The 13,946-nt window shown below is 44.3% G+C and overlaps 1 protein-coding gene across 8 annotated transcripts in view; it reads left to right on the top strand.

The window, feature by feature from the left end:
- Positions 1-13,946, top strand: part of tcf12 (transcription factor 12) — a 318,722-nt gene that overhangs the window by 245,216 nt on the left and 59,560 nt on the right. For all 8 annotated transcript variants that reach the window (XM_070858349.1, XM_070858348.1, XM_070858350.1 and 5 more), the window contains 2 exons: positions 869-947; positions 12,172-12,242. In XM_070858349.1, coding sequence (XP_070714450.1) covers positions 869-947; positions 12,172-12,242 — 150 coding nt within the window. The remainder of the gene's footprint in view (positions 1-868; positions 948-12,171; positions 12,243-13,946) is intronic.

The raw sequence follows: 13,946 nt of genomic DNA on the forward strand, positions 1-13,946 counted from the left end.
ATCATTTAATCAAAATGGCTGTGCATGGGATTTGAATTTGTTCATGGTATTTTCACCTTTGGTGATTGTCTTCCCTCCCTGCACATTGACAACAACAAATCTCATTTGTGTGTGAAGATTGAGTAATTCTTGTACTTAATAAGTTCCTACTTCTAGTAGGTAATCTTAACATTTTTTCCTTGCACAAAATCCACCTTTCACCTTTGGGAGAAAATTTTCTGCAACCTCAGTTCCTTTGTCTGCCTCTTAGAAGAGACTTTTGACCTTGAGGGAGTGATGTTGATGGCAGACATGTTCTCATACTGTTGTCGGCACTCCCAAATGTAAGCACTATGACCTCTAGAGAACTGCTGGGACCACAGGCCTATTTTCTGTGACGAAAGCAGACTGATTTGGGCCCACGTCAGTACGTGGTCGCTATTTACTTCATACTGAAATGTACCTAGGTCGACCCCACCCAGGGCATCCAAAATAGTTTCTTAACGAAGGCCTGTAAACTCCTGCTACATCATAACATTGGCACATTCCATGCATATGCTTTAGAACCAGTCTCTCTTTTTCAATGTCTGTAGGGAAAGTGGTATCAAATGCTCATATAAATCTGGGAGAGTGGTGCAAGGAGGTCACTTTGCCATCCCTCTAATGGGACCTGAATGGCAAAGGTTAAAAGACCTCAGGAAATTGATGCGGTTGATAGTGGCACATCATTAAAAAGTAGGCTTCAGAATGTTAAACTATCTAAATTCTATTTTATCGCTTCTTGGATGTTGGATATAATTTTTCTGACCAGCATTTGAAAGTAGCAACAGAAGAAGTGAATGAAAAGTTGGCTCCTAAATTTGGCAATTATTTTTTTTTTTTTTTTCAGATTTATTCGCCTGATCACACCAGTAGTAGTTTCCCATCAAATCCATCAACACCAGTTGGATCACCATCACCTTTATCTGGTAAGATTTGACATATTTTGTAACTTTGGAGAATCTAAATGTGGCTCAAAGCTAGCCAGTTCTGTGTGTTTTGGGTCTACAAAGTTCTTGAATTTGCTGCCACAGAACTTGCAACGTCTTTAAGATTGGATTTTCACTTTGCTGATGTTGATTGAGCAACAGATGGAATCTGTTCCAAATCTTAACATTTGTTTTGACGTTGGTTGATGACATTAAATTGTGACCCTAAAAAATGCTCGACTCTTGAAATTAGTGTCCTTTGTAAACAATCTTAAATTGTTGTGATGGAATTTAATTTTGAGATTTCTAAGCTTAGCATTTATACTTTAGGACGCACACACCTGTCAGTTTGAAGTGATTGTTTGAAACTGTTCAGTTGCATTTTAGAAGGAGTTTTAAGTACTTAGGCTGAAGAAGCCTGGCACATTGATGATTTGTTTGAATAAGTTTCAACTGTTCAGTTGTGTACTCTCCAGTTTCAATTATCAAAAGCTCTGATGTGCTGCATTTGTAGGCATTATAGTTAACGGTGAAGTGTCGTACACTGATTTGCCCTGAAATCCAGGGTTACAAAAAAATGTATTCATACCTAAATCATCACTAGTTTCCATAATTCAGAACTGCGCGTTAGAGGCCACCTGAAAGTAAATGGGTAACATAATGAAGTTCTGCTTCAATGAATTGTGAGCAGCACTCTGGCAACATATTGAGGGAGAGGAAGTTCGACATAAAAGTAAAATAATTAGGAGTGTTTAATGAAAGTCTGCTGTCCAATGGAATACACTTCTCCTTTAGCATGTCCCTAAAATTCCTAACTAAAATCTAAAAAGGTTTGGAACCACAAGAAAGTCCATTGCCACTTGCAGTGTATCTCAGGCTTGTTAAGTTTCTTTTAGCGTTTCCTGTTGGCGCTGTTTTGCTGAGCTTTAGCTGAGTATTGCTTTTTTGACGCAAAGAAGGGAGGAGTACTGTGGAAACATTGAAAAACTGAACAGAAGGATTATCAATGGAATAATATATTGAGGAAAGGAGTGTTGAGGACCCAGCGGAATGAGATTTGTGGTGCATCTTTAGAGCAATGTGAGTGAACGGTAGTTTTGCACTGTTCTGCTTGATGAAATATCTCCTGTTTATGGGCTCTGACTGCATTTTACCAACCCAGAAAACTAGCAAAAACTCACTGACCGACCTCAGAAGAAAACGCTGACGGGCAACAAAAAAATGACAACCCGAACACGGCTCTGAATACAAGCCTATGGCGTGAAAACAAGTAATTACATTGCAATGGGACTTGGGCTTTTAACTAAACCTGTAGATGTAACCAGTGTTGTAACATTTGTATGAGAGGAAAACATAGTACATGAAAGCCTGAAGGAAGGTGCAAGTTGTTAAAGCTCCAGGAGATCTTGGGCCATTCCACCTCCCCCTGAGTATTTTGATCTTTGTTACAATAATTAGTGCATTTTCCAGAATTTCAAAATTTACAGAATGAACATGGACATGTCAACTTTTTATCCAAACGAGAAGAGATTTTTGCCCCGTTTGATTGATCAATTGAAAGCTAGAAGAAAGAAATCTCCTCCGGACATTCAAAAGTACTTGCAACCAGTCTTCTTGAAGTGTAGTCACCGTTGTCATGTAGGCAAACCTGCCAGCCATTGCGCACTGAAAGGGGCAACAGTCAGGAAATGGGATGGAGTGAAGCCCAGGTGGCCACTTAAGGCAAGTTGTGGTGTTTGTGGAAGAGAGGCAGAAAATGGCTATCCTATCCTGCCTAAACTGCTGTGGTAACCGTTCTGTCCTTTTCATCAAATCATATGTTGCCCTCCCGCCCCCCCCCTGCTCCTCTGGCACTTCTCCTTTGAACACCTCGCATTGTTCTACCCCTCTCAGCTCTCCTTCAAAAATCAGTGACTATTTGTACGAACACTTTTCTCTTCCTTCTGCGTCTGCATCCTCCGGATCCCGCCCCCGACGCCTCCCGCTCGGAACCGGAAGTGGGGCCCTGCAATTGACCACATTGTCCAAGCCAGCCGCTGAGCCTCCAACCGAGCCAGGCAGTGGGGAGAGAGCGGGGCGGAGGGAGGAGGAGAGGAGAGAGACAGACAGTCAGAGAGAGAGATGTGGGGGGCAGAGACAGGGCGGGGGGGGGGGGGGGGGGTGGGCGAGAGGGAACTCGGGGAAGATGGATCACGTTTCTCGGAAAGCTTGGTGCATCAGGGATATCATTGGAGTGGGTGAAATCCAGAAGTCACGACACTGACATTATTCACTTCATACCCAATAAACCTGTTAACAATCCATGACCTACACAATGCCCCATCTATGGCCGGGAGGGTGCGCTGGGGTAAGGGAATTCGGCTGGGAAAGGCAACACTTCCGATGGGGTAAGGGACTTCAGCTGGAACTTGGTGGCTTTTGCTGGGTTGTTCGAGATCTGTCCTCTTCTGAAGTCAGAATGGATCGAATTACAATTTGCAAAGTCAGTCAGAACTTCGGCCGGGTGGTTCCAGTTACACATTCCAGAGAAACTTCAGGGTGTGGCTTAACCTCCAAGGGGACTAATAAGCAATAGGTCATGTGATGATGGAGAGCCAATCAAAGACATGGTGGCCATTTTACTGGTACAAATAAACTCGTCCTTTAAAATACTCAGTCTGCTTAACCCTTCGGCAGCTTCACCACAAGGTTCTCACTAAGATAGCCTCCCTCCTTTCCTCCTTGAGCTTCTGCACTGAGTGACTTCTCATTCTCTCATTTCAATCTTCATCTCCGCTCCCCCTTTTCCTTTTTCCTCTAAATTCACTGATCACCTGTCCTCCCCAAATTTATCCTCCCATATAAACACTCCAGCCCATAATCTCGGCCACCTACTTCAAGGACCAAGAGGTGGTTCTCATGGATGAGATGAGCTTGGAGAGCATGAGGGAAGGAAGGAGAGAAACTGGAGAAAGTCGCAGGTTCAAGGCTGTGACAAAGGAAAGAGGGGAAGCAGCTTTTTAGGCGTGGCTCAGTGGGTAGCACCCTCGCCGCTGAGTCAGAAGGTTGTGAGTTCAAGTCCCACTTCAGAGAATTGAGCTTAAAAATCTTGGCTGACACTCCAGTGCAGTACTGAGGGAGCGCTGCACTGTAGGAGGTGCTGTCTTCGGATGAGACATTAAACCAAGGCCCCGCCTGCTCTCTCAGGTGGACATAAAAGATCCTTGGCACTATTTGAAGAGGAGGAGAGGAGTTATCCCTGGTGTCCTGGCCAATATTTATCCCTCAATCAACATAACAAAATAACAGATGATCTGGTCATTATCACATTGCTTTTTGTGGGAGCTTGCAGTGCGCAAATTGGCTGCTGCATTTCCTCCTCCTCCTCATCATCATCATAGGCAGTCCCTCGGCATTGAGGAAGACTTGCTTCCATTCTTAAAATGAGCTATTAGGTGGCTGAACAGTCCAATACGAGAGCCATAGTCTCTGTCACAGGTGGGACAGATAGTCGTTGAGGGAAGGGGTGGGTGGGACAGGTTTGCCGCACGCTCTTTCCGCTGCCTGCGCTTGATTTCTGCATGCTCTCGGCGATGAGATTCGAGGTGCTCAGCACCCTCCCGGCTGCACTTCCTCCACTTCGGGCGGTCTTGGGCCAGGGACTCCCAGGTGTCAGTGGGGATGTTGCACTTTATCAGGGAGGCTTTGAGGGTGTCCTTGTAACGTTTCTGCTGCCAATTTTGGCTCGTTTGCCGTGAAGGAGTTAAAAGTAGAGCACTTGCTTTGGGAGTCTCGTGCCTGGCATGCGAACTATGTGGCCTGACCAGCGGAGCTGATCGAGTGTGGTCAGTGCTTCAATGCTGGGGATGTTGGCTTGGTCGAGGACGCTAAAGTTGGTGCGTCTTTCCTCCCAGGGGATTTATAGGATCTTGCGGAGAACATCGTTGGTGATATTTCTCCAGCGTCTTGAGATGTCTACTGTGCATGGTCCATGTCTCTGAACCATACAGGAGGGCGGGTATTACTACAGCCCTGTAGACCATGAGTTTGGTGGCAGTTTTGAGGGCCTGGTCTTCAAACACACTTTTCCTCAGGCAGCCAAAGGCTGCACTGGAGGCAGTGTTGAATCTCGTTGTCAATGCCTGCTCTTGTTGATAGGAGGCTTCCAAGGTATGGGAAGTGGTCCACGTTGTCCAGGGCTGCACCATGGATCTTGATGACTGGGGGGCAATGCTGTGTGGCGAGGACAGGCTGGTGGAGGACCTTTGTCTTACGGATGTTTAGCGTAAGGCCCATGCTTTATGGCAGGGGGATGGGAACCGATGCATGGAGGCAGAAGCAAAAGATAGAAAGGAGAATAGTAAAAGTGGAGGGCAGAGAAACCCAAGGCAAAAAACAAAAAGGGCCACATTACAACAAAATTCTAAAGGGGCAAAGTGTGTTAAAAAGGCAAGCCTGAAGGCTCTGTGCCTCAATGCGAGGAGTATTCGGAATAAGGTGGACGAATTAACTACACAGATAGCAGTTAATGGATATGATGTAATTGGCATCACGGAGACATGGCTCCAGGATGACCAGGGCTGGGAACTCAACATCCAGGGGTATTCAACATTTAGGAAGGATAGACAGACAGAAAGCAAAAGGAGGCGGGGTGGCGTTGATGGTTAAAGAGGAAATTAATGCAATAGTAAGGAAGGACATTAGCTTGGATGATGTGGAATCGGTATGGGTGGAACTGCGGAATACCAAAGGGCAGAAAATACTAGTGGGAGTTGTGTACAGACCACCAAACAGTAGTAGTGAGGTTGGGGACAGCATCAAACAAGAAATAAGGGATGTGTGCAATAAAGGTACAGCAGTTATTATGGGCGACTTTAATCTACATATTAATTGGGCTAATCAAACTGGTAGCAATGCGATGGAGGAGGATTTCCTGGAGTGTATTAGGGATGGTTTTCTAGACCAATATGTCGAGGAACCAACTAGAGAGCTGGCCATCCTAGACTGGGTGATGTGTAATGAGAAGGGACTAATTGGCAATCTTATTGTGTGAGGCCCCTTGGGGAAGAGTGACCATAATATGGTAGAATTCTTTATTAAGATGGAGAGTGACACAGTTAATTCAGAAACTAGGGTCCTGAACTTGAGGAAAGGTAATTTTGACAGTATAAGGCATGAATTGGCTAGAATAGACTGGCTAATGAAACTTAAAGGGTTGACGGTGGATAGGCAATGGCAAACCTTTAAAAATCATATGGATGAACTTCAACAATTGTACATCCTTGTCTGGAGTAAAAATAAAACGGGGAAGGTGGCTCAACCGTGGCTAACAAGGGAAATTAAGGAGAGTGTTAAATCCAAGGAAGAGGCATATAAATTGGCCAGAAAAAGCAGCAAACCTGAGGACTGGGAGAAATTTAGAATTCAACAGAGGAGGACAAAGGGTTTAATTAAGAAGGGGAAAATAGAGTACGAGAGGAAGCTTGCTGGGAACATAAAAACTGACTGCAAAAGCTTCTATAAATATGTGAAGAGAAAAAGATTAGTGAAGACAAACGTAGGTCCCTTGCAGTCCGATTCAGGTGAATTTATAATGTGGAACAAAGAAATGGCAGACCAATTGAACAAATACTTTGGTTCTGTCTTCATGAAGGAAGACACAAATAATCTTCCGGATGCACTAGGGGACCGAGAGTCTAGTGAGAAGGAGGAACTGAAGGATATCCATATTAGGCGGGAAATTGATGGGATTGAAGGCTGATAAATCGGCAGGGCCTGATAGTCTGCATCCCAGAGTACTTAAGGAAGTGGCCCTAGAAATAGTGGGATGCATTGGTGATAATTTTCCAACAGTCGATCGACTCTGGATCAGTTCCCATGGACTGGTGGGTAGCTAATGTAACCACTTTTTTAAAAAGGAGGGAGAACGAAAACGGGTAATTATAGACCGGTTAGCCTGACATCAGTAGTGGGGAAAATGTTGGAATCAATCATTAAGGATGAAATAGCAGCGCATTTGGAAAGCAGTGACAGGATCGGTCCAAGTCAGCATGGATTTATGAAAGGGAAATCATGCTTGACGAATCTTCTGGAATTTTTTGAGGATGTAACTAGCAGAGTGGACACGGGAGAACCAATGGATGTGGTGTTTTTGGACTTTCAAAAGGCTTTTGACAAGGTCCCACACAAGACATTGGTGTGCAAAATCAAAGCACATAGTATTGGGGGTAATGTACTGACGTGGATAGAGAACTGGTTGGCAGACAGGAAGCAGAGAGTTGGGATAAACGGGTCCTTTTCAGAATGGCAGGCAGTGACTAGTGGTGTGCCGCAGGGCTCAGGGCTGGGACCCCAGCTCATTACAATATACATCAATGATTTGGATGAAGGAATTGAGTGTAATATCTCCAAGTTTGCAGATGACACTAAGCTGGGGGCGGTGTGAGCCGTGAGGAGGACGCTAAGAGGCTGCAGGATGACTTGGACAGATTAGGTGAGTGGGCAAATGGATGTCAGATACAGTATAATGTAGATAAATGTGAGGTTATCCACTTTGGGGGCAAAAACACGAAGGCAGAATATTATCTGAATGGCGGCAGATTAGGAAAAGGGGAGATGCAACGAGACCTGGGTGTCATGGTACATCAGTCATTGAAAGTTGGCATGCAGGTACAGCAGGTGGTGAAGGAGGCAAATGGTATGTTGGCCTTCATAGCGAGGGGATTTGCGTATAGGAGCAGGGATGTCTTACTGCAGTTGTACAGGGCCTTAGTGAGGCCTCATCTGGAATATTAAGTTCAGTTTTGGTCTCCTAATCTGAGGAAGGACTTTCTTGCTAATGAGAGAGTGCAGCGAAGGTTCACCAGACTGATTCCAGGGATGGCAGGACTGATATGTGAGGAGAGACTGGATCAACTGGGCTTTTATACACTGGAGTTTAGAAGAATGAGAGGGGATCTCATAGAAATGTATAAGATTCTGACAGGACTGGACAGGTTAGATGCAGGAAGAATGTTCCCAATGTTGGGAAAGACCAGAACCAGGCGAGACAGTTTTAGGATAAGGGGTAGGCCATTTAGGACTGAGATGAGGAGAAACTTCTTCACTCAGAGAGTTGTTAACCTGTGGAATTCCCTACCGGAGAGAGTTGTTGATGCCCGTTCATTGGATATATTCAAGAGGGAGTTAGATATGGCTCTTACGGCTAAAGGGATCAAGGGGTATGGAGAGAAAGCAGGAAAGAGGTACTGAGGGAATGATCAGCCATGATCTTATTGAATGGCGGTGCAGGCTCAAAGGGCCGAATGGCCTACTCCGCACCTATTTTCTATGTTTCGTATGCCTCAGTAAATAAGTCGGACTATGACCTGGAGTTCAGCCTCTGTTTGTGCGCAAATTGGCTGCCATGTTTCCTACTACAGCAGTGACTACACTCCAAAAGTACTTCATTAGCTGTAAAGCGCATTGGGGCGTCTTGAGGCCGTGAAAGGCGCTATTCTTTTTCTAATCAATGAATGTCCAGATCCTTGTTTCATAGTAGATTCAAAGTAGACCAATGTGCAAATATGTCATTGCATCTGTAATTGAACGAAAGAATGATTTTCATGAGCACTTTTTCAAACTTATTTGCTGTAGCATTGATCGCAGTGAACTGTTAAGTCACAGTGGAGGTACTTTTGTCAGTTGCATTGGGATGACATAGGTTTCTGCCATTCATCAATGAATACTATCAGATGCTGCAATCCAGTTAAAACAACTGCTTCAGATGTAACTTATCTTTAAAAGGTGTCTTATTATTGTCCATTTGCTTGGAAATCAGAATCATACAGTGGGAAAATGATTTCTACTCGGTGTTAATATAGTAATTTAAAAAATGAAAATATTTTGTATGGCGATTGGAATTCCCTGCTACAACTGATGAGGTAGAAGCTCATAAGCGCATGTGCTTTTTCCCTTTTTTAAATTGCTAGGATTTCATTGAATATTAAACATCTTTTGAGCTGTCACTAAGCAGCTGCTTTTGGCAATTCTTGCAGTAATAACTGAAGACTCCTTGTTGAATTGTATAATGAGGGATTAATGAGTCTTGCATTTGATTCAGTAGTCACATTGAAAATGAAGCTTCCTTGTGTAGATTTAATTTGCTCATTTGGAGGACGCAACTCGAGGTTTACACAGGTGCAATTTGCTCATGATAAAGCAAAGATGCAATACTTCAAAGTTGTTGGTATGAAAGACAACATTTTTCCTTTTTAAATGTACTTTTTTTTCCCAAAAAACTGTAAAGAGGACCATAACACATTATTTTTTATGCATATGAAATTTAAGACGCCATTTTAAATGAACCTTGGAATGTGATCCTTTTTCTTTTTGGTGGTGGTGAGAATGGTTATGAATGGTGCCCTTGTAACGAAGGCAGTGAGTGATGGATAAGTAGCAGAATCTTGAGCGGTTTCAACAAATCCTACTGTGGAAAGTTTTTGACTTTTTAACACCATCTTGTTACCAAGTGCTTTTTTGGGAAGATTTTCATTGATCAATTGAATTTTAGATCTGTTTCACTGTGTTGCTTAAACATAGTTAATTTCAGGTGCATAAATGTGTGAAGACTTGAACTTTGCATTTGAATTAGCATTTTGATTTGAGTCAGTTACTTTTAGAAATATTTATCAAAGGAACACTGATTCAAAATATAATATTTTGAAGTTGCCATCTTCAGGAAGATTACACCTTTTAAGACCATTGGTGTAAAAATACCTTTAGTGTAAAAATATTTACGATGTAACTATTTGTACTGCACTTTTTTTGATAGACGTGTGTCTGTCAAGCCCCCCCCCCCTTGCCCTTATTGCACTTTTTTGACCAACAAGCGACAAGTTTCGCCTCCCCTCCCGGCCCGAATCAGTCCATGCGCGTGGTGCTGAGAAGCAAGACCTGAGGCTCCGACTCTCTTTCCCTCCCCCCAGCCGTTCTGGGCCCCGAGAGCGACGGGCAGGGGGCCGAGAGTGACCGTCTTGGGCCCCTATAGCGAGGGAGAGGCTGGCGGGGGGAAGGAAAGGGAAGGGAAGTAGAGAGGCTGGGGGTGGGGGTGCGGGGTGAAGAGAGAGAAAGAGAGTCTGGGGGGGAGAGAAGAGAGAGGTTGGCGGGGGGAAGGGAAGGGAAGAGAAGAGAGAGTCTGCAGAGGGAGAGAGGCTGGCGGGGGTGGGGGTGAGAGAGAGAGACACGGGTGGGGGGGGTGAGAGAGAGAGAGAGAGACGGGCGGGGGGGAGAGGGAAGAGAAGAGAGAGGCTGGCGGTGGGGAGATAGATAGATAGATAGAGAGAGAGGCTGTGGGTAGGGGGTGACAGAGACACGGGTGGGACGGGAGACGCATCATGTTCTTCCAACCCCCTACAAGGGACATCGTTGGAGTGGATGATATCCAGAAGTCACGACACTGTCACTATTCACTCCATACCCAATAAACCTGTTAACAATATGTACACAATGCCTGCCCCATCTAAGTGGGGGGGGGGGGGGGAAGACAGTGGAGAGGATATACTTGTGCTGTGATAAAGACACTTTGGCTGGGGGATGAATGTACTTGAACTGGGGTACGGGACTTTGGCTGGCTCTTGCTGTCTTCTGGGGAGCTCTGTCCTCTGTCGCTTCAGGAAGTCAAAGTGGATCGAGTTACAATTTGCAAAGTCAGTGAGACCTTGGGATGGGTGGTTCCTGTTACAAATTCCTGGGAAACTCCCAAGGGGACCAATCCGAAACAAAGGGTGGAGCATGTTGGCCATTTTTGCAGTACAAATAAGCACGTCCAAATATTTACGCTCATGTCCACTGCAGTTCAACAAAATGGCTGCAGCTTGTGTACAGAAATTCAGCTTGCAAACCAGTAATTACTAATAACTATGCCTTTTTAAATTTAAATAAAAATACCTTTTGGCAGATGCTGAGCAGGGAGTGTACATAGTGACATCTGTAATGAAGCCCAGCTTACTTACACTTCTATTACTGTTGGTTTTATTTTCAGATCAATTAAATTTGTGTTCCACAAGTGTAGAAAAATCTGCCCTCATTTTGTTTTTGATTTTAAAATATCCATGTTCTTGTCTAGCACCTGTCAAAAAAATCCTGATTGCATGTGTGCTACTTTCTAGCAGAATGAGGCTGACTGTTTCAGATTCGCTCACATGAGGGAAAACCCTTCCGCTGTTGAGGCTTGGCCTTAAAACGTGTCACATCTGAAGCCAATGCATAGAATATTGGAAATCCCTGGGGCTCAGGTTATCCATGTCAGAATTGTGGACTGAATTTCTTGCAGTGTTTTCATCATCACTCCATAGAGTTTATATTAAAATTCAATTGTACAAATGGATCCTATAAATATGCTGTTCTGAGCAGAGTATTAAAAATACAAAGTACCAGTTGATTTGGTGTCACAACTGGGCAAATGTTGGAAGATTTGGGCACCAAAGGGATGATTTGAGTTCCAGGTTTAAAGACCGTTTATGGTGGTATCTGTCTGAATCGCTAGCAATATACTTCAGGCTCATGCAGATATTCATTAAGAACTTAGACTCTGGGTCATCTGCTGTACTATAAATCCAACTTCAGTGGTTTGCTCCTGTTAGGCTAAGTAGTCATTGCTTTTTGCAATGTATGGAAAAAGGAATCCACAGAAATATCAAAAGGATGTAAGAAAAAAATAAATATTTTTCCATTGGAATCTTTTAACAGCAACAATATTAAACTACTGAAATTCATCTCTGCCGGCATCTGGATATAATGAGTGAGCTCAGAGCAAAATGATTCCAGATTCTAACCGGTAGAATGCAAACAGATGTACAGTATCAAATGCAGTTTTTAAAATAATCACTAGTTTTTATGGTGTTGCTTCAGCTAATTTGGTATGTGTTTGTATAAATCTATAACATTATTCTATTGATGAGCAGTGGTGATGTAATTAAATCTATTTTTGCACTGTTAGTATATTTAATTCAAATGTCATACTTTTTGTTAAGGGTTTGTGTTTTCATAATTCTTCAAAGTTTTTATAGGCTGACGGCATTGATTTATCTGAATGTTCGGCTTTTTCATAGGAAACACATGACCTATCTTGCTTTGCTTTTTGAACACTTGCCAAACAGAAACTCTGTATCCCCACTCAGATGTGTTTTTTTTTGTTTAAATGTATAAAGCTTGTAATTCTCTCAACTGTATATTAATGGCTTCCTTTGGGTCTTGCTTTGCACAGGTGCTAACCAGTGGTCGAGACCAGGAGGGACTCCATCGTCTCCCAGATATGAAAACTCTCTTCACTCACTGGTGAGGCAGACCAGATCTTCTCAAATCTTTGTCCGCGTTGTGTTGTAATTTTAATTTGGAAATGTATGGAGCTGATAAATAGCAGCGCTATTGAGGGAAAATTGTCGTGTCACTTCCAGCTGTTAACATTCTAGTAAATGATCTGAAGGAAATGAAGAATAAAGGGCATAAAGGCAATATCTCAGGTGTTTATTCATCAATCCACTCTTCGGACCTGCATTCTACAGCTGCTCTTCCTCTTCTGCATGCTAACGATTCTTTTCCCTTTCTTTTTAAACCTATGTACACATCTTAGTTTCCATATAGCAACAGTTTAAAACTGAGAATTATATGTGGAGTATCTTTTAGCTTGCAAATTGGTGCAATTTTAACATACTCTCACACAAAATGGGAAAGGGAATTCTAAAATTCAGAAATCTTAAATACTGCCTCATTGATGCATAACTGCGGACTAGTTTTTTTTATGGACGCATTTATTTGTACTGCCAACATGCTCCACCCTTTGTTTCTGATTGGTCTCCTTGGAGGATAAGCCACACCCTGAAGTTTGACAGGAATGTGTCACTGGAACCACCCATCCCAAGGTCTCACTGACTTTGCAAATTGTAACTCGATCCACTTTGACTTCCTGAAGCGACAGAGGACAGAGCTCCCCGGAAGACAGCAAGGGCCAGCCAAAGTCCTGTACCCCAGTGCAAGTGCATCCTCCGCGCCGCCACCCCCCCCCCCCCCGCCAAACCATAGATGGGGTATTGTGTACAGATTGTTAACATGTTTATTGGGTATGAAGTGAATAGTGACAGTGTCGTGACTTCTGAATATCACCCACTCCCAACGATATCCCTTGTAGGGAGTTGAAAGAACATGATCCATCTTCTCCCTGTTCCCTCTGATTTCCCCCCACCCCCCAGGCTTGCTCGCTCTCTCTCCCTCCCTCAGGCTCTCTCTTTCTCTCCTCCCGCCCCCCCCCCCACTCCAAAACCAGGTGCTCTCTCTTTCCCCCCTCTGTCTCCCCCCCCCAACCAGGCTCGCTCGCTCTTTCACCCCCCCCCCCCCAGGCGCGTATGCGCACTCTCTCCCTCTCCCTCCCTTCCCAGTCTCTCTCTCTCTCTTTCCCCCCCCACCCCCCCCCCCCCCACCCCCAGCCTCTCGCTCTCTCCCTCCCCCACCATTCGGGGCTTGCAGCTCAGTGGGAGGCGTTCGGAGTCCCGCTTCTCTCTCTCCCCGCAGGCCCTCTCTCGCCATCGGGCCCAGGCCGCCCAGGGGCTTCGGGGAGGGGAAAGAGAGTCCTCACACCACGAACATGGAATGATTTGGGCCGGGAGTGGGAGGGGTGGAGCTTGACTGGACAGGGCTTGTCACCTATCAGTCAAAAAAGTGCAGTGCAGGCAGTGGGGGGTGGGGCTTGAATGTCTGTCAAAAATAGTCTTTTTTTTTTATACATGGTTTCGAAATTTGTCTTTTAATTAATCCCTTTTTTAAACAATTTAGGTTAATGCAATTTTAGTTGGTGTCAAAACATACCAGCAGCCTTGACAAACCAGTTCAGGAGTGAGGCTTCTGGCTGAAACTGACTTAGACAATTTTGACTGAAATGATCCCTCTCTCTGCCCTTATTTCAGTTTTCCGGTTGCTTGCCCCTTTCTCGATATTGCTCAATCCCTGCTGTATGTATTCTGATGCGACCTGATTCCTTAATTGATA

Source organism: Pristiophorus japonicus, chromosome 17, assembly GCF_044704955.1.
Source record: "Pristiophorus japonicus isolate sPriJap1 chromosome 17, sPriJap1.hap1, whole genome shotgun sequence".
NCBI lineage: Eukaryota > Metazoa > Chordata > Chondrichthyes > Pristiophoridae > Pristiophorus > Pristiophorus japonicus.